The following is a 19,152-nucleotide window of genomic DNA, read 5'->3' as shown; positions in this document are numbered from 1 at the left end:
AAACCACACGTTTCCCGAGCATTTGCAAACACGAGCTAGCAAATTATGATGTATCGTCCCATGAACGAACGCTCTATTCCTCGATAGCTCTTCTCGGTCCACGGACACACATGCCGCTTCCCTACAACCCTTTCACAAACCAATGAATTATTGTTTACGAGATAAATCGTCGTTGATGCCTTTCCATTCACGATCAGGGACACTTCGAAGGTTCTATTTTCGAAATTAGATTTTTTCTTGCATGAACATGATTTCACTTCCAATAGATTCGTTCATTTGCTTTCTCATAATATTATCGTGTTGATTCTACGTATTAAATTAATACTCGTACGGATGATTCTATGTAATTACGAATAATGTTTCTTTTTTTTTTTATTTTTTCTCTTAGTTGTTAAATTATCATCGATATTAGCAGCGATCAAGGAATCAATTCTGTTTTCTTTTCGTTCACGACGTTTTGGATTAAAATTATCCTAAGAACGATATATTACTTGTCATGGATTTCTATCTATAGATAAATATTTACCATTGGATAAAAACATTTAATTATCCTAGCAATATCTTATCAATTTATTTGAATATTTTTAAATAATTTAAAAAAGTACCCCAATTTGATGTAACTTTTGTCAAGTATTGTCTTTTCTCTTTTTTTTCTTCAAGCTATATTAGGAACGTAGACGTTATTTAAATATTAACAATTGAACTTTACCTTTGCAAGATCTTATCGCGATGGCATTTTTTTCTTTTTTTTTTTTTTTTTTTTTTTTTTTTTTTTTTTTTTTTTTTTTTATTGTTAAAAATATTTTAACGTAACAAAAAGAATAAAAGAAAAAGAAACTTCACACAAATCACGGAAAGATGACCGCGCGCTGTTAGACGATAAGGGATAACACGTAGCGGGGGTTATTGTAGGATAGAACGTAGAGAGCTCTACCTCCCCTACGTTGCTGACGGAGGCGGAGGCACCCCCGTGTGAGTTATGGCCGTCCCGACGCTCTCTCCCGTTCGCCCAGGGCTCAATTTACAGATGATTCCGCGTGTTACCGCCGACCAGCGGCTGGTTAACCTTCGTGCCAAACACTTAATCTTCCACCGTGTACCGTGGACCGTCCTTCGCCATGGACTCTGACCACTCCAGGACTTTAGGATCGGGTTAAATCGGTGTCGTCGGTGTTTATACTCACCCACGAGAATGAGAAAGAGACAGAGACAGAGAGAAAGAGAGAGAAAGGCATGAGAAGGAAAGTGAAGGAGAGATAGATAGATAGATAGATAGATAGAGAGAGAGAGAGAGAGAGAGAGAGAGAGAGAGAGAGAAAGAGAGGGAGAGGGTGAAGAGACAAGCAGGATAGATAGATAAATGGAGAACGGTGTAAGATACTGTTGTCGAATGCCGACCCTAGTGGCCTATAAAGTTCGCCAACCCTTCGTATCTCAAATCCATTGTTGCGTACAACCTTCTGTTACGAGGACATCGTGTGGCTCGCGCCACGGATCTTTTCAAAGATTTATAGCTACTCGATATGGTTCGTAAGGTCCAACAAGTTAGTGGAAAATGATCGTTCGTATATATATATATATATATATATATATATATATATATATATATATATATGCATATGTACAACGAGATTTGTGATTCGGAAAGAAAACGATCTATTTGGTTGAAGGAGAATTTCGATTATTCAAAATGACACGTTTATCTATTTGAAAATGATAACGTCAAGTTAAAGTTACGTTAAACGTTCGAAAATATTTATCAGGAAGTTAAGAAAGATCTCGTAACGTTGACGATGAATGATGAAGGGATGCCGACGGATTCGCCGTCTATCTCCTTGATTATTCATCTCCGAATTTCAATTAGTCAAAGCAACAGGAGTTGGACTCGTCAGCGGGTTATTACGAGTGCCTCCGTGAAAGCCGCTAACGAATTCTAAGTTGCGGTCTCTCTCTCTGATAGGATAGAAGAGGATCTTTCTTGATGGTAACATTGACTAACGTAACGCCTGTTACTGAAACGCTGGCTTTAGTCCGTTTCTATGGATATGTGTTTTGGGTGTGCATGTATCTATGTACGGATGCGTTTCTACGTGTGGTAGTGCGTGAGAGGGATGATACGCGCGAGCGTGTCACCCTGTTCGTATTAAATTCCAATCTGTTACATCGCAGTTGCCCTATAGGAGGTGTTTTACTTGGAACGTCGTCGTCCTGGAACGGCGAGAAGGGAGATGGCTCTGATTAGTCGAGTTATTTGCCAGGAGAGTACCGAACCTTCTCCTCTCTAACCTCCCTCTTCCTTCCCTATATATCCTCCCCACGATAATTCTTGCCGAAAAAGCCGACGTTCTTGCTAAAAAAAGGGAGTCACGAAATCCACGAGTGTTTTTCCCGACGTCTCCTTCCGAACGTCTCATCAGTCACGTCGCGGCATCGTCGTCGTCGTCGTCGTAGTCGTCGTAGTTGTCGTAGTTGTAGTCGTCGTATAGTCGTCGTCGTCGTCGTCGTCGTCACCATCCTTGGCCAGGCTTCTCCAAGAGTAAGCCGATGTGTCAATTAATCCTTGCATCCCTTGGGATAAAACTAGGCTAGAGAGAAGGCCAGATGATCGTCATCCCCTTTACTTCAATCATACTATCCTTAGATAGTCTTATCCAAGCAACTCTCACCACTAACCTTCTCCTCTTTCTTCTTCACAAGAGCCATCTTGTAGATACCCCTCCATCTTCTTCGCGACTCTCACACGTACTCCATCCCTTTCGCTAATTAATCTCGCAATAAAGACAGACGGTGAACCATCAAAGTTAACAATTGTCTATTCTTTTTCGAATTTTATTTTGTAACTTGAACTTTCGAAATAGCATCGAAATAGTTCCAACAAATTTACTTATCTTCACGAATTAACAATATTTTTGATCAACAATAAATCTATGATATTTTTCTTAAATATTAATAAATATTGAAATAAAATATTATATGTAAATAAAATATAAACGCAAATAAATGAAACCTTTTAATGGAAATAATCTATATACGTATGTCGTATACAAAATCGATTTAATAAATAAAGATTACGATAAGAAAACAATCCAAAATAAATATATTATCTATCGTTTTCTATCGTCGATTCTACGATGCGTGTGATTGAATGACTCTACTCGTGAGTATCGCTTGATTTCGAAAGAGAACGGCATCTAATTTCAAGATTCATTGGCAAATAAATCCGTACCGAATTAAAGATAACTCTCCGACAAAATCCCAAGCAAGGCGATCCCTAGAGCCTTAGTTCTATAGTCGTCGAAAAAGAAGAAAGAGAGAAGGACTAGACGGAAAGGGGGATGTCTCAAGATTGATATCTCTGAAAGCGCAATCTTCGAGCAATGTCTGGTGTTTTAAAATGGACGACATTTTTGCTCGGAAATTTCAGAAAGATCAACGTTCCTAATGAGCGTTCCTATTCAAAAATTTTTCCTTCGTTAAGTCGTTCTAAGATTGTTTCATAAAGATTTTCGCGTCTGTATTCTTCAGATAAAATAATTATGATATGAAACAAACAAAAAAAAAAACAAAAAAGAGAAAGGAAAAAGAACTTTTCCTTCTAAATATAATCACGATAATATCCGATTAAAGAGAAAAACAATGGAGAATAATGCAAAAATACAAAGAAATAATGATAATAAAAATATTAATTATATTCACTATTTATCTCTCGAAATTATACATTTAGGATGAAAGAAAATTTTCTTCGATATCTATGTTATTTTTACGATATTGCGACAAATTATGGTAACAAAAAATCACAGTAACATAACATATTTCAGAAAATTTTACGAATCCATGTTTTACAGCCAGCCGAGTTTTCCGTGAAGGAAATCGGGTACCGTGTTCAAATAATAAACACGGTATAACAAATTGATAATCCGGAACCCCATAATCGTACGCATATTTTCGTCCGGAATCTGTGACCCAACACTAAAAGAAGTTTCCACGCTTGTTGTTGCGCCAAATGGGCCGCCATAAAAGTCTCCAACTCCCCTCTGTGCCTTTACCGTTTTGCTCTTTTCTCTTTCTCTCTTCTCTATCTCTTTCTCTCTTCTCTATCTCTCTTCTCGTTCTGTTCGTTTTTTCTTCAATCGTGCATTACCACGAGTTCGTTTCGAAATTCTTTTTCTAACATTTTTATATTTTTTTTTTTTTTTCATTTTTTTTTTTTTCTTTACGTTTATACCTTTACACCGAAACGTTTACAAAACGATTAATTTTTTAAATCTATTAATTATATTAATAACTTATTGCTTATTGTAAGAAAATAATGAAAAAATCATTTCAGGCACTTGAATTGTATTTACATTCTTTTTTTTCTCCTTTTTTATTTTATTTCCTAAAATTATGCGTGATAAAATATTACAAAATTTTATTCGCCTTTTATATTTCTAAATATAAATAGTTTATAGATATAATAGCGACAAGTCGTGAATTGACAATTCAAAGAACTTTCCGTGCTCGGACTAATAAATTGTCGGACTGGGACTGTTTATAAACCGTTTAAACGTTGGCAGGTTTCACGACATAACGTGGAAAATAGGAGTCAGATACTAAGAGAGAGAGAGAGAGAGAGAGAGAGAGAGAGAGAGAGAGAAAGAGTCGGAGGAGCCAAAACTGTGGAAAGTAAGGGGATGAAACCGGTGATGGATGAACATGAACAGTCATGGAACTCGGACAGTGTGACAATAGGAAACAAAAATGACATATTATTTATAAACATTGACTCATCGGGCAAAGTATTTAAATACTTTTAAAAAAATATTTGTTTTAATACTCAAATAAATTAAAATAATATATATATATATATATATATATATATATATATATATCAATAAAATAATATATTTTATTTTGATATTAATCAGTAAATAAATGTATTATTATTATTTAATATTCGAAATAAACGTTATGGATAGAATTTTTGGTTGATTGTCAATCGATCGATAATATACGACAGATAAACTAAGACCACGGACGAGATAGTCGAGACTCTTTTTGTCGTTTGCGACGACATACCCGATCTCTCCTCGCGCTTCTTTTATATTAAAAATGAACTGTCGCTTCCACGGTCGACATGAACGGGTATTTGACTGTACTACCGCTTTCATTTGATAAATCGCATAGCGAGCTCCTCTTTCGGTCATCTGAATTTCTAATGCATTATTTTCTCCTCGGTACCATCCGCATGGCTACGTCGAATCGTAAGGGTGATCAACGACGAGAATACTATGGGGGGTGGCTGTCGAGGTACGATGAGAGAGAGAGAGAGAGAGAGAGAGAGAGAGAGAGAGAGCAAGAGGGTTTAAGAGTGGAAGACGAGAAGGTCTATCACAAACATGGTATTACAGATATTTCGAGCATGAGACGAAGACTACGAAAAGTTATAATAGAACGAGAAAAAGAAAAAAAAAAAAGATTTGATATAATTTCGAACGAACGATAACGCGTTTTTTTTTTTTCTTTTGAAAAAAAAAAGGAAGGAATGAAGGAAAGAAAGAAGGAAGGAGAGAAATAAGGAATGAAAGAAAAAAAGAAAGAAAAAAGAAAGAGAAAAAGCGTCAATTTTTCAACGTCTTTGAATAAAATCAGCAACGAAAGATGGACCTGGAATATCATTTTGGAGCTAAATTAGAAGATAAAAGATTCGTACGAACGGTTCCCCAGTTAGTGCCATAGTTTAATTGTAATGGTATGCCAAGTGACATTGAATGATTTGATATAGAGTTCGAAAAAGGGTCCGCTTAAAGTTCTTTTTCTTTGATCATTCGAGAGTTATGCGATTTTTAATAACCGTCAAGATGGAAGAAACGTCGTCCTAACTCGACAGGAGCAAAGAGACTCTGGGTCCTGTCCTACTTCCCGATCGAAACGGTACCATCCGGCTACGATGTCCTGCTATATTACGTGCAACCGTTGCCGTCGAGATTAAGAAAAGAAAGATACGAATGGACGTTTGAAAAGGAATGGCCAGTATACGTGAGAATAAGGAAGAGAAAGAGAGAGAGAGAGAGAGAGAGAGAGAAAGAGAAAGAGAAAGAGAAAGAGAAAGAAAGAGAGAGACAGAGAGCGGCACTTTGATCATCGAATGACTAGGGAGTTTGTATTATGAAGGCAAAGCATCGGCTTGGAAGAAACCTCGGCTTCTGCTCCTGTAGAGTTGAAAACTTTTTATATCTCGCTGTGAGGCCCATTATGGGCAACAGGTCCGCGGTCCAGTGGATCTCGCGAGAAGAAATAAATGCCAGTTTCTCGATTACGCGAGAAACACAACACGTGTGTGTATGTAGGTATAAAAGTAAAATAAAAAAAAATAAAATAAAATAAAAATAAAAGGAAGAAAGGGAGAGAGAGAGAGAGAGAGAGAGAGAGAGAAAAAGAGAGGGAAGCTAACATCTAACGTTAGGATATAAAATAGCGTTCGAACGATTTGAAATAGCTTGTCCTAGCTATTCTCTGAAATCGTTCTCTGAGCTTCTCGAAAATTTCAAAAATAAAGATTTACCCGTGGCTACTACGTTTATCGCCGGAGCAGTAACTTTTATCGCTTGCGAAATCCCTAGTCTATCTCATTTTTCAAAAAAGCCGACTATACATTTGAACGAACACGAACACGTGAATTAGACGATAGTAATACAACGTCATACTATATAATTTCCGTGTTATTTAAATAATTGCACGATACGAGCATTATTTTATTTTGTAACGTATGTATAATTATTTGAAATTACTGAATCCGATGAAGTAATCCTTTTGAAATTCCAGAGCTAAACTTTTTGAGCCTTGACATTGATTACGTGAGTTTAGAATTCTAACTGTAATTACAACCTTCGGAATTGTTATGCAATTATTGTTTAGAACAAAAATCGAAAGTTAGATTGGATATGTACGCGTATGCGTATGTATATGTGCATATGTACTTCCGTGCGTGGGTACGCGCATGTGTGTGTATGTGTGTGTGTGTGTGTGTGTGTGTGTATGTGTGCGTTACAATTTTTATAAGTAAATCTTTTAGATTCGATTAGATTGATGCCGCTTTCGCGAAGCAACACGTTTGAAAAACACAAAGTTACCGGAAACTCATGGACATTTTAGGTGGACGAATAACTCATAATATTGGCAAACATTCAATTTTGCGTGAAGCGTGCCAAAGTATTGTGCGAATGGACGTGAAGCTATTCCTCCTTTCTTTTCCTTGATGTAATCAAATAAATAATCGTGAAAATGTAATAAACATAATAATGATTCATCTTCGATTCACATATAAACATAAAACACGTGTACGTATACGCACACACGTTTTTTTTTTTTTTGCATCCACTTACGTAAACCCTATTTCTATGAAAGTTTATAAATATAACTTGATGTCATGAAATGAAAAGTTGCATAGCTTCTGATAAAAGTATTTCACTTAAACATAACAATTTGATTATTACTAGAAAGTTAATTCTTTCGTATAGAATATATTATTGGCAATATTTGATTCAAGATAAACAAAAAACAAAAAAAAAAGAGAAAAGAAAAAAAGACAGATGATATCAAAAAGTCCCAAAGAATTAAAAAAAAATATCTCGATCGTAAAATTAAATATTTAATATTATCATATCGTTTTAAATATTTTGTTGTGTGTGTGCGTTTGTGTTTTTATGAATAATCAATTTCTTTTTTTCTTTTTTTTTTGTTTTTGTTTTTGTTTTTTATATAAATATTAAAGCAATATTGTCATTTAAAAGCGACAGAATTATCTTTCTCTCCAAGAAGGAAATTTTTATAGTGTTGGTTGATTCGACAGAAAGGAAAGGAGTCATCAGGGGTAGAGGGGAGAAGATCGTTCGGTGGTAATTAGCCGTTAGGAGCAGTGGCACGACGCGACGCGCTAAAAGATTTCCTGCGACGGGCTAAGCCGGCGACGCCCGAAACGCTGTGTTTATAAAATGTCACGTACCCGATAAAAAGCCATGCGACATCAAACACCCCGAGTTACTACCGACGGAAGATGCTTTTGCGAGTTCATTATTAAGCCATGCAATTACCTTTACTGATCCCTCTTTGCATCTTGGATGTTAAGGACTTTTCTACGACCTTCAAACTTGTGCTTTTGTGTGAAAGGTTGACTTTTTCTCAAAGGAAATATTTTTCATTAGATCTAAGAAAACTATTTTTACTGATTGATTAATAATAACAATATTGTATTCACAAAATTCTCTCGAATATCATTAATAAGGAAACATTTGAAAAACAGATACTCCATTATGTAAATGGTCTGAAATTATAAGTCATATGTATAAATATATATATTTTTTTTTTCTCCTTTCATATTATTAAATCGTAAATGAACTATTCACCTTCGTTGTAAACAATTTTGATTAAAAAAAAAAAAAAAGAAAAGAAAAAGAAAAGGGAAGAGAGAGAAAAAAAATGTATCCCACTACTACCGGGTTAATTCTAATTTATCAAATTATCGGAGTTTATGAATTCCGAACGTAGAGCTATTAATATACCTACTAAACGATAGTCGGGATTAGTAAGTACAATGCAACCAACGATTATACAGATAAGAAACACATAACCTACACGGTAGGTGGATAGCAATAAATTTGAAAGTGCGGAGTTCCTCCAGCGAGTTCGTCCTGTAGTAGAACAAGGTGTTGTTTGAATCGTGTAAAGAGATTAGGGTGGAGGCGCGCGATACGAGAATGAATCGGCGGCGTTCAGCGTGAACGAAAAGGGTAGTAGAGGGTGGTTGGGACTTGGATTCGTTGGATGAAAGCATGGAGGTGGAGGACGTGTTTGTTGGTAGGGTATGCATTGCGCCGGAGAGTCCAGTAGCGATCATCAATCAGAAAGGCAGTCAGCCGTCCGTCGGTTGGTCGACCAGCCGGCTAGCTAGCTGACCAGCTAGCTGGATAGCTGCCTACGTCCACGTCCACGTCCATGTACAGAGTTTCGTGTGGGAGCCACCAAAAGCCACGATCTGCGAGTCATGCTTTCGACCTCTATTCTAAAAATCAATGGGACTTTACCACTAAAGTCCAACGAACTTCTTACTCCTTTTCTTCTCTGATCTTTCGTACTTCCTTAAAGCAAACTAACGGTGTCTAAGATAATCAATAGTTATCGGTCATTATACTGACAATAAATATAATTTTAATATGATTTGAACTTGTAAGTTATATCCATATATAAATAAAAAAAAAAAATATATATATACATGTATAAAAAGTTTAATACATCAAGTTGGTATTATCAGAAATAAGAAATAAATTAATCGATCAGTGTATAGTGATCGATAATTAGACTTACCCTTCCCATAAAAGTGGCAGATGGTGCATTAAATATAATTGACAGATATCACGAAATTTCTAATAGCATTATTTCATTTCATCGATCTACTAAACAATAGATTAGAAAAGATAAAATATTTTTCAAAATCGAGGTAACTTCTTTATATACATATATATATATGTGTGTGTGTGTGTGTGTATCTATTAATGAAAAATATTAGCCAACAAAAAAATAAATTTTTCGTAAATCTAACTCGAGTAAACCTACCCCCGAAGGATGACAAAGCGAATGGTGTTCCATATCAATCGATAGATTACATCGTACGATAAAATCGGTAGCGTTCGCTTGAAAAATCAAATTGAAATGGTCCAGAGTACAAACATATACGTATGTATATATATATATATATATACATACGTATATATGTACATATACCGTTACAGATAACATCGGAAACGTTAAAAAGTGAACGAGCGAAAATGCTCGGACGAAGCATGATGTTCGTCGAAGATGACTTCGTGATCGATGATTTACGCGACCGATTTTTCCTATATCTACTCATATACCACATATTATTCTTTTCGAGGGAATGGGAATATCATCGTATTTTTACCGTGGATAGCGTGCTCGTAGATTATAAAAATTTATACAAGATTCTAAGGTAAATGGTAAGGGAAGAAACGTAGGGGGGAAAAAAGCATACGAGAGAAACGAAATAAAAAGAAGAAGAAAAAAGAAAGAAAGGAAGAAAAAAAAGAAAGAAAGAGAGAGAGAGAGAGAAAGAAAGAAAGAAAGGAAGGAAAAGAACGGAGCTCTGTCCTCGAACCACCACAATGGATAGGGTTTGGATGGCCTCCAGAAAATATACTGACGAGAAAAGGAAAGATATAGAAAGAGTGTGAGAAAGGAAAAGAGAAAGAGAGAAAGAGAGAGAGGGCTTGAATACTCGAGCGAGGAAAACGAATCCAGAGGAAGTCTGGAGAAGCGAGAGCGCGATAGCGAGCAAATAATAGGGAAATGATTTGCTCCTTGTTAGATAAAGGACCCTGTGGGGGGACTCGCTAAAAGAAATATTGCCTGGAATGAAAGGAAATGGTGCTGGTAGTGGAGAAGGACTCCATCGTGAGCCAGGGTCCTTCGGAATAGTGTTAGATCCGTTCTCATGTAACTGCTCCTTTGGCAGCACTGCCAGCTCATCCAGGACACGAATTCTGCTCGATTAGGAATTAAATGGCAGGAACATGTCTACCACGTTAGAGTTACCTACTCATTTTGCTTACCCGTATGGTAAGAAACTTTTTCAAAAAATGCTAATGAACACGAATCAATTTTCGTCTCTCTCTCTCTCTCTCTCTCTTACTCGCTTTTCTTTTCTATTCTTTCTTTCTTTTATTTTCTTTTCTTTTTTTTTTCTTTTTTTTTCTTTTCTTTTTTTTTTTTTTTTTTTTTGTTAAGCCGATAAAAAGAATTCTTTTCTTTTTCTTTTTCTTTTTTTTCTATGTGATCTGATCACATGAAAAATATCATACTCGTTATTTACGTTATAGAATTCATATCGAAATGATATCTATAGTAATAATACCATTACCCTTTCGCGGTCAAACGGACCGCGGGGTGAGACTCAAGCTCGTCTCACTTCCTAAGCTACCCCTCCGCGCAATAACTTATCACCCTTGTCGACTCACGCAAGGTCCGACCCTCGTGATAATTGTTTAAAGTGACCACTGGCCACCCGTTTACCTCGAGCGGTCCACTGTCCTCGCCTTCTCTCGTCTCTAATTATAAGCTTTATGTACTTGGGGCATGACCCGATGCTTAATTACGATCGAATTGCCTATACTTTCTTCGAGTTGGTTCGTTGAAAAGATAAAAGAAAACAAAAAGGGACAGAGGAGAGGGACGGGAAAGGAAAAAAAAGAAAAGGAAATAATAAAAAAAGAGAAAAAAAAGCGAATCTTGAATCGTATCGATTTAATTATTTTATATTTTTATCTTATAATAATTGTCAAATAAATAAATATAACTTCAAGATTTTTCTATAAATTACACTTGGAAATTATGTGAATTATCGCGACATCGGATTAATATAAATCGACAAAAATTCAAAAGAAAAATCTATTGTCAAAGAGAAAGGAAACGTTATGGCGATTATTGATAATGAATATTATATATTGAACTGTATGTAGACTAAGAATTGACGCTCTTCTGCACCGAGACGATAAATTAACTAATATCTTGGCTTAGCTTTAATTAGTCTCGATCATTTCGACTTGCTTCCTGTTAACATTTTTTATTCTCGACCGTATCTCTAGATCGTGCTCCAAGATTATTGATTAAATTAGATCCCTTAAAGGAAAAGAAAAAAAAAAAAGAGAAAAAAGAACACAAAAAAAAAAAAAGAAAAGAACGAAACAAACGAAAAATAATAACGCCTTGTTACGCGTTCAGAATATAATTATTATCGAAAGATAAAAAGTCTCGAGAAGTCGGTACGTTAAAACGAACGAGTATAATTAATAATCGACGTTTGCGAGAGAGATCCCAATAGCCGTGGACGGACTTTTCTTTTTTTTTCTTTTTTTTTTTTTTTTCTTTTTTATAAACTCTCGACGGATACGATTTCTGAAAGCAACAAAAAGGAAAAAAGAAATCGAAAAAAAAAAAAAAAAAAAAAAAAAAAAAAAAGAAAGAAAGAAAAAGAAAATAAAAATAAGAATAAAAAGGGAAAAGAAAGAGAAATTATTAATTCACCATATCGGTAATTAAGCAACGGCGATCGATCGATACTTCTCCCTTCATCTCTTTCACCCCTCCCCCCCTCCTCCTCCACATTGCCTGTCCACCCTCGCCTCTACCCCTGTCCCATCGAGCGGCCTCTTTTAAATTTTAAATATATCGATAGTATCTAACACCTCACGAAGAAATTCATAATTAAAATTTCTTTACTTATGACCTATCCTTTAATTATTTATACCTGAATGTTGGCAGTACTGACAAATAGAACGAATTATGCATTAACATATCCATATTACGATTGATAGGCGTGGACACGTGACACTGTTAGTAGTCAATGTCCAGTAAGACCAATCTATTCCTACGTACGATATCAAAGTAAAAATACAAGCATTACATATGCACGGAACTAACAGAGCGTATATTTAAAATTAATTGATTCTTGAAGAACGAAAAGAAGAAAAAGAAAAAAAAAAAAGTAAAAAAAAAAGAGAGAGAGAGGGAGGGGAGGGGAGAAGGGGAAAAGCCCCCTTCCTCCCCCCCCCCGACCTCCCCAAAGAAGCATTTTTCCTTAAGTAACGCATCGAAAGCGAGTTAGCAAGGTGTTCCTTTCTCGAAATTACAGCGTTGAGAGCTAAGTCTTAAAACGTGACCAGATTATCGAACTTCCATGAAACGGGCCGATCTTGAGAGTTTGGAAAAGGTACGAGAAATATAAGGGGATGATAAGGGGATGATAAGGGGGTGGGAGTACAGGGGAGAAAAAAGAAAAGGGTTCCTTCGTTGGTTGCAGTTAAATAAAACTGACGAAAATCTTTCCCCGAAGGCGCGAAGGGTCGCGTTCGAACGTGAAGGGACACGAAGAAGAGAGAGAAAGAGAGAGAGAGAGAGAGAGAAAATGTGGGTGGTTGGAGGGTGAAAGGTAAAGGGAGAGAAACGTGTGGAGAGTACTCAGACAGGCGCCATGTGTATAATAATGTTAAAGAATGTTAAATGCCGGAGGGTTTCGAGTATCCGGGACGCATACATTAGTTGTTAACAATGCTATAAAGGACACTCGCCGTACTTCCCTACTATTTTTAGATACCTTCACCAACGACCACTGTTTTCCTCTTCTAACGGCGGACTTAGATTTACGGGGTTTCTCCTTTCCTCACGTATTTTTACGTAATATTCTTCGATTATGACTAAAGGGGAAATCCTAAAAAAAAAAAAAAAAAAAAAAAGAAAAGAACCGAGGATACGTTATAAATATAAATTATATCTACGCGAAAAAAGAAGAAGAAGAAGAAGAAGAAATAGAAGAAGAAAAGAAAAGGAAAGAAAAAGAGAAATAATAATAATAATAATAATAATAATAATAATAATAAAAAAAGAACATTTACGATAATATTTAAACCCGTCAACGATCATATACATGAGTTCATTACAAGATTTTTTTCTTTCCTTTTTTTCTTCCTTTTATCAAAAATATAAGGAGATGAACAAATATTACTCGTTATATGTATTATTAATTTTTATATTAAAACGTAATAAATATTTAATATGGTAACGACGAGAAACGTAATTAAACAAAAAACGAGGTCGAAGAGAGAACGATCCAATGAAAGATGATATTCGATTACCGAACGGCCTTGACCCACGGTCCTTGACCCTTAAGTACTCTTGAAAATGTCTTGGATAGCGAGGAGCAATATTAATGAGCTCAGGCAGAAAATTGACACACGCGTACAGGTGTACAGTCGACGTAGACGATAGTATACGATGTTCAACGAGTAGATATGCTTACACTCGTACGACCATCTTCCTTCTTTTTCTTTATCTTATTTTTTTTCTCTCTTTCTCTCTTTTATTTTTTTCTCTCTTTCTCTCTTTTTCTTTTTTCTCCCTTTCTTTTTTTTGTTCTCCTTTTTTACTCATCGTTATTTTAGCTGGCAAACGGATGTCTAATTACCAAGATATCGATCTCCGGAACGTCGAATACTTCGCTTTTTGACTTATTATATGCCTCTGTCCTTGCTTACGTCCGTATGAATAACTTCCTTTTTGACGATTATCGAATGTGAAATCGAACTAAAGAGTAATACACTATTTTTTTTTTCTTTTCTTTTTGTTTTTTTTAATGTCATGAAACATTTCTAATTCGTTTCGTTTTATCTAATATTATTAATATATTCTCATTTCTAACACCTTGTTAAATGTTTCAATTTTAATACACATTTGAAAATAGATTCAAATTCATAAACTCATCGTTAATATCTACAATATTTTATCTTATCTATCTGACTTTATATATATATATAAAAATACATAATTTTATATATATATATATATATATATATGTTATTAATTATATATATTAATAATTGGAATTCATTTTTCACCAATAATTCATAACAATTTACTTATCGAGTTTAACGGACGATTTTAGGTTATAAAGACATTTCTTATTCTTTTATTTCTAAAATCGAAGAGTCATTAGGAATACAAATAACAACTTTGTAAATTGATGTCTCGGGACGTCGATGAGGTTTACGTTCGCATTTTAGGTTAATAAAACTATATTTATAGAAAGAAAGCAAGCACGAAACGGAAGCAATAGACAGGATGGAGGGTAGTTCGCAAGAAAAAGGTGGGGGTGGTCCCAAGGGAGAACCACCTTTCCATTAGACGCAAGATTGATTTTGTGAGAGCTCCTTTTCCTAACAGGACCTTCGTATATATTGTGTATATATATATATATATATATATATATATATATATATATATGTGTATATGTATACATATATATATATATATATATATATATATGTATATATATAGCTTGCAACTCGAGCACTAATGTGATTAAAATAATCTTACGATAATCAAAGTACAAAACACTACTACCGTCTCCTTTTCTAAATTCTTATTCGTTTTAATCCATCTCCCGTGTATCAAGATAGAACCTTACCGGGACGTACATTCGAGAATATAGGAAGCTTAATCGGGAAACAATAGTTTAAAATGAATCTTAACAAATCGAGATTATTTCTCTTTTAATTCTTAAGATAAGATAAAAGATAAAACGATATAAAGAGAAAATGATTTACGGAAGGCCTGATTAACGATCTAAAACTTCCTAATTAATGTTTCCGTACTATGTTGATATATACATACGTACGAAGATTGAATCTGTACTATTTTCGTTTTATTTACCGTACATCCAGAAAAATAATGAGTTTTGCACTGTATGAATTATCTTCAGTTTGAGATCGTGCGAGAACTAAATGTAAGGAATTGCTATTATAAAAGGTAGATCTTTATATATTCTATACCTATATATATATATTCTATATTTATATATATTATATATATATATATATATATATATACATATGTATATATAAGCGTGCAAGTATAGATAAGCATATGGATACGTGGAATAAGGCTAATAAAAAGAGAGGGGAATAGATCGGCATTTGAGTAATTACTTTCATCCGTCATACTATTTTTATCGTCTTATAGTAACGTGATAAAGTCGACCGGCAACATTTAGTCGCTATAAAAATTGCATGCACCACGATAAGCAATAAAATATCGAACGGCTTGTACGCTGGACCTTACCTCCGTATAATTTATGTAATTTGTACAAGTCCGATTGGAGTAACGTTTAATTACGTTTCTACGGTCTGTTTTAACACGAAGGAATAATGCTTGAACGAAGGGGCAAGTTTAAATACTAATTTTTTAAAACTAAATCTCTTTCGATGGAATACAATCGAACAAATTTCTAATTATTTTCTAATTTCCGCCTAATCATAACTCGTTAAAGGCTAAATATTATCTCGTTAATCGTAAAAATATTCTTTCCTTTCATTTTAATTAACTTTCTCACATTGTTAATTCTACCAACGTCTTTTATAAATGATACTTACTCAATAAGAAAGAAAAATGTAATTGCCCGTACAATTGAATTCTTGAAATTCGTTAGACACGTTAGTACGTAGAATTTAAAAATCACTCGAGTGTAATTTGCACCGTGCAATTTATTAAAATTGTATTTGGCAAACGAAATCCATCATCCAATACAATCATTGGACACGTACTTACATATATGAACGTTTCAATGTTCACTTTACTTTACAGTAGATAGGTATAATTGTAATATCGCATCTTACGTATATAATATTTTCCTTTAGAAAGAGGTATTTATACGAATAAGGAATCGTACGCGCTTACGCGTACCATACGAAATGATTGATGCTCTCGTCCATTGCGTAACCTTAAAGCGATAAACATAGAGAGAATTACGAAGACTAAACTGTGTTTTACGGTGTTCAACGTTGAAACACGAGAACTTTTTATATTTTACTTCTACGATGACACAATGCGCTTTGCAATATTTTCCAAGAGGTCTCCTTTCTTCTTCTCTAATTGAAAATGCATTGCTAGTTGATTAGAATCAAGTAATTAACCTAAACCTATCTGAATGTTGAACCTTTTTTGTATAAAAGCAATCAACTTTATGCGTTTTAATAAAGCGGAAAAACTAAAATATACTTAGATATTGATGAAAAAAAAAAAATATATATATATATACACACACACAAACATATATGTATATATATAATATATTATATATACAGTGAGGTACTTGAGTATTCCAGTAATTAAATAATACACGTAATATACTGTAATAAATATATACTATAAATAATACAGCAATGTATTACATTACTGTACTATGTATTACATACATTACAATATTACCGACTGTAATATATATATATATATATATATATATATATATATATATATATATATATATATATATGTGAACACATTATACCGTACGAAAATATCAATTCCCCCCTTCTCCTCCTCCCACTCTGCCCCTCTCAATATAATGTACATTATATAGATATATAAATATATCTACGTATGTTGATTTGCTATGAATTTACCTAAACATTATATGAAAATCAAGATCCATTAAAATCTACAACAACATTATTTATAATACCGATATCTCGTCGAGATATTGCCAGTACGTATCTCTAGCTTCTTATCGTTGGTTAGAATTACTGGTAAAAAGATTGCTAGGCAGGAAGTTGGAAAGACGCAAAAGGAAGGGCCGCAGGTTCAGCGAGGCCGTATACGAAGGGGTCGAGCATGGTCGCTCCACCCCGATGATTGCAGGTTGCATCGGCACGCCTTCTACCTGGCCAGACATTTGCCTTCATATCATGCACACACTCTTTCTCTTTCTCTCTTTCTCTCTTTCTTTCTCTCTCTCTCTCTCGCTCGTTTCCTCGCTCTCTCTCTCTCTCTCTCTTTCTCTCTCTCTCTCTATCTATCTATCTATCTATCTATGTATCTATCTCTCTCTCTCTCTCTCTCTCTCTCATCATACACACATACATAGAAACTTACAAATACATGTATCAGGAGTTCCGTTCGTCTTCCTCCAACAAGAAGAGTGCCCTTCGTCCAATTTTCTTGCACGAGGAGCCTTAGTTGCGCCCACCATAATCATATGTTGGCAAGTCTACTGCATCGTTGCATGCACTCCAACATGGCCGCCGCATCGCATCAGACCGATACCAGCTCACTTCTATGGCGTTTCTCGGTACTTTCCTTTTTTTCTTTATTTCATTCCTCTCTCTTTCTCTCTCTCTTTCTCTCTCTTTCTATCTCTATCTCTATCTCTATCTCTCGTTCGTACAGAATTTACGTATTGGAATTAAATAAAGTTTTATCCAGTTAATACCAATCTTGGTTTTAATTGAAATAGAATATATATATATATTTAATTAATACATATATATATATATATATGTATTAATTAAAATGTTTCTTAATAAGAGAAAGTTATCCTTATTTAATATTGCATGAAAGCAGAGAGAGAGAGAGAAAGAGAGAGAGAAAGAAAGTAACTAAATATTAAAATTAAAAGTTTAACGTTGTTCACTCTATCACGATTTAACTACGACTGATAACAGTCGCGATGAAACAAAACTCATGAGACTGGAATATATGGAAATGCGTATATAGGAGGTCACCTTCTTGTTTATATAATATACAAATAGAATCGGCTCAATATGACGTGTTTATACGAGCTTTATCTCAGTATCTTAACCTTCCTTACTTTTTTCTTTTTTCTATTTTGTTTAGTTTTGACAATGAATAGCATATATGTATTCACATGTATACGAATGTACACGAATAAAATGATTTTTTCTTTCTTTTCTTTCTCTCTCTCTCTCTCTCTCTCTCTCTCTCTCTCTCTCACTCTTTCTCTCTTTCGATCGTTCATCCTTCTGCTGTATTTCTATCGTATTTTCTATTCTCATTCGCACCTATAAAACTTTCCTATGCTAATTCTAATACACCTAACGTGTCTGAGGATTTTCACGAGTCGCTAAAAAATGCAGACGATCAGTTCTGACGCTTGAAAGAGCTAAAGAGAAAGAAAAAGAGAGGGAGAGAGAGAGAGAGAGAAAAAGAAGAAGAAGAAGAGAGAGAGAGGAAAAGAAATAGAAGAAAGAAGAAGAAAAAGAGAGTACGTAATAACACAGTGGGTCCTTTCGTGGTAGAGCTTTTGCATAAAATCGATGCCAGATTATGGTTCGAAGGCACTACCCAAGAACTGAATATCTATCCCTAGCTGTACTCACGAGAGAGGAGCTCGTCCCTCTGCTTAAATCCTGTCTATGCGATCCCTTCGGACGAAGGGACGCGATGATCCGTCGGCTTTGAACGAAGAAACTATAGATGTGTCTCATTTAAAAAGACTACTATGTAGGTCTCTCTTTGGATATACATGTGCATGAATAACTTAAACAGATATAAGAATTCAGTATTTTTATCTTCGAATCTCTGACAGATAAACCTATACTGCAAGAAACAGTACCCTCATAAAGAACTCATCGATATAAGATCCATCTTTAAAGTACAATTTTAAAAGAATAAAGAGAGATAGAGAGAGAGAGAGAGAGAGAGAGAGAGAGAGAGAGTGAAATAAAAAAAGAGAGAAAGAAATGGAGAGAAAGATTAATACAGTAATGTATTAATACAAAGCACAAGCACCAAATTGTATGATAAATTGTGAAC

The 19,152-nt window shown here is 34.7% G+C and overlaps 1 protein-coding gene and 1 long non-coding RNA gene across 4 annotated transcripts in view; one reads left to right on the top strand and one right to left on the bottom strand.

The window, feature by feature from the left end:
- The window catches only part of LOC124948397, a 58,848-nt gene extending 41,034 nt beyond the window's left edge, over window positions 1-17,814 (bottom strand). The window contains exon 1 of the long non-coding RNA XR_007100712.1: window positions 17,473-17,814. This is a non-coding gene — a long non-coding RNA (uncharacterized LOC124948397). The remainder of the gene's footprint in view (window positions 1-17,472) is intronic.
- LOC124948395 (homeotic protein proboscipedia) overlaps window positions 1-19,152 on the top strand; it is a 31,259-nt gene that overhangs the window by 1,521 nt on the left and 10,586 nt on the right. The window contains exon 1 of one of the 3 annotated variants that reach the window (XM_047491945.1): window positions 17,521-17,668. The exons of the other annotated variants lie outside the window; for them this stretch is intronic. Coding sequence (XP_047347901.1) covers window positions 17,656-17,668 — 13 coding nt within the window. The 5' untranslated portion in view covers window positions 17,521-17,655. Of the gene's footprint in view, window positions 1-17,520; window positions 17,669-19,152 lie in introns of those variants that run through there. 3 annotated transcript variants of the gene reach the window in all.

This window comes from Vespa velutina, chromosome 4, assembly GCF_912470025.1.
Source record: "Vespa velutina chromosome 4, iVesVel2.1, whole genome shotgun sequence".
Classification (NCBI taxonomy): Eukaryota; Metazoa; Arthropoda; class Insecta; order Hymenoptera; family Vespidae; genus Vespa; species Vespa velutina.
Note: the sequence above shows the minus strand (reverse complement) of the source record. Positions and strands in the feature narration are given on the sequence as shown.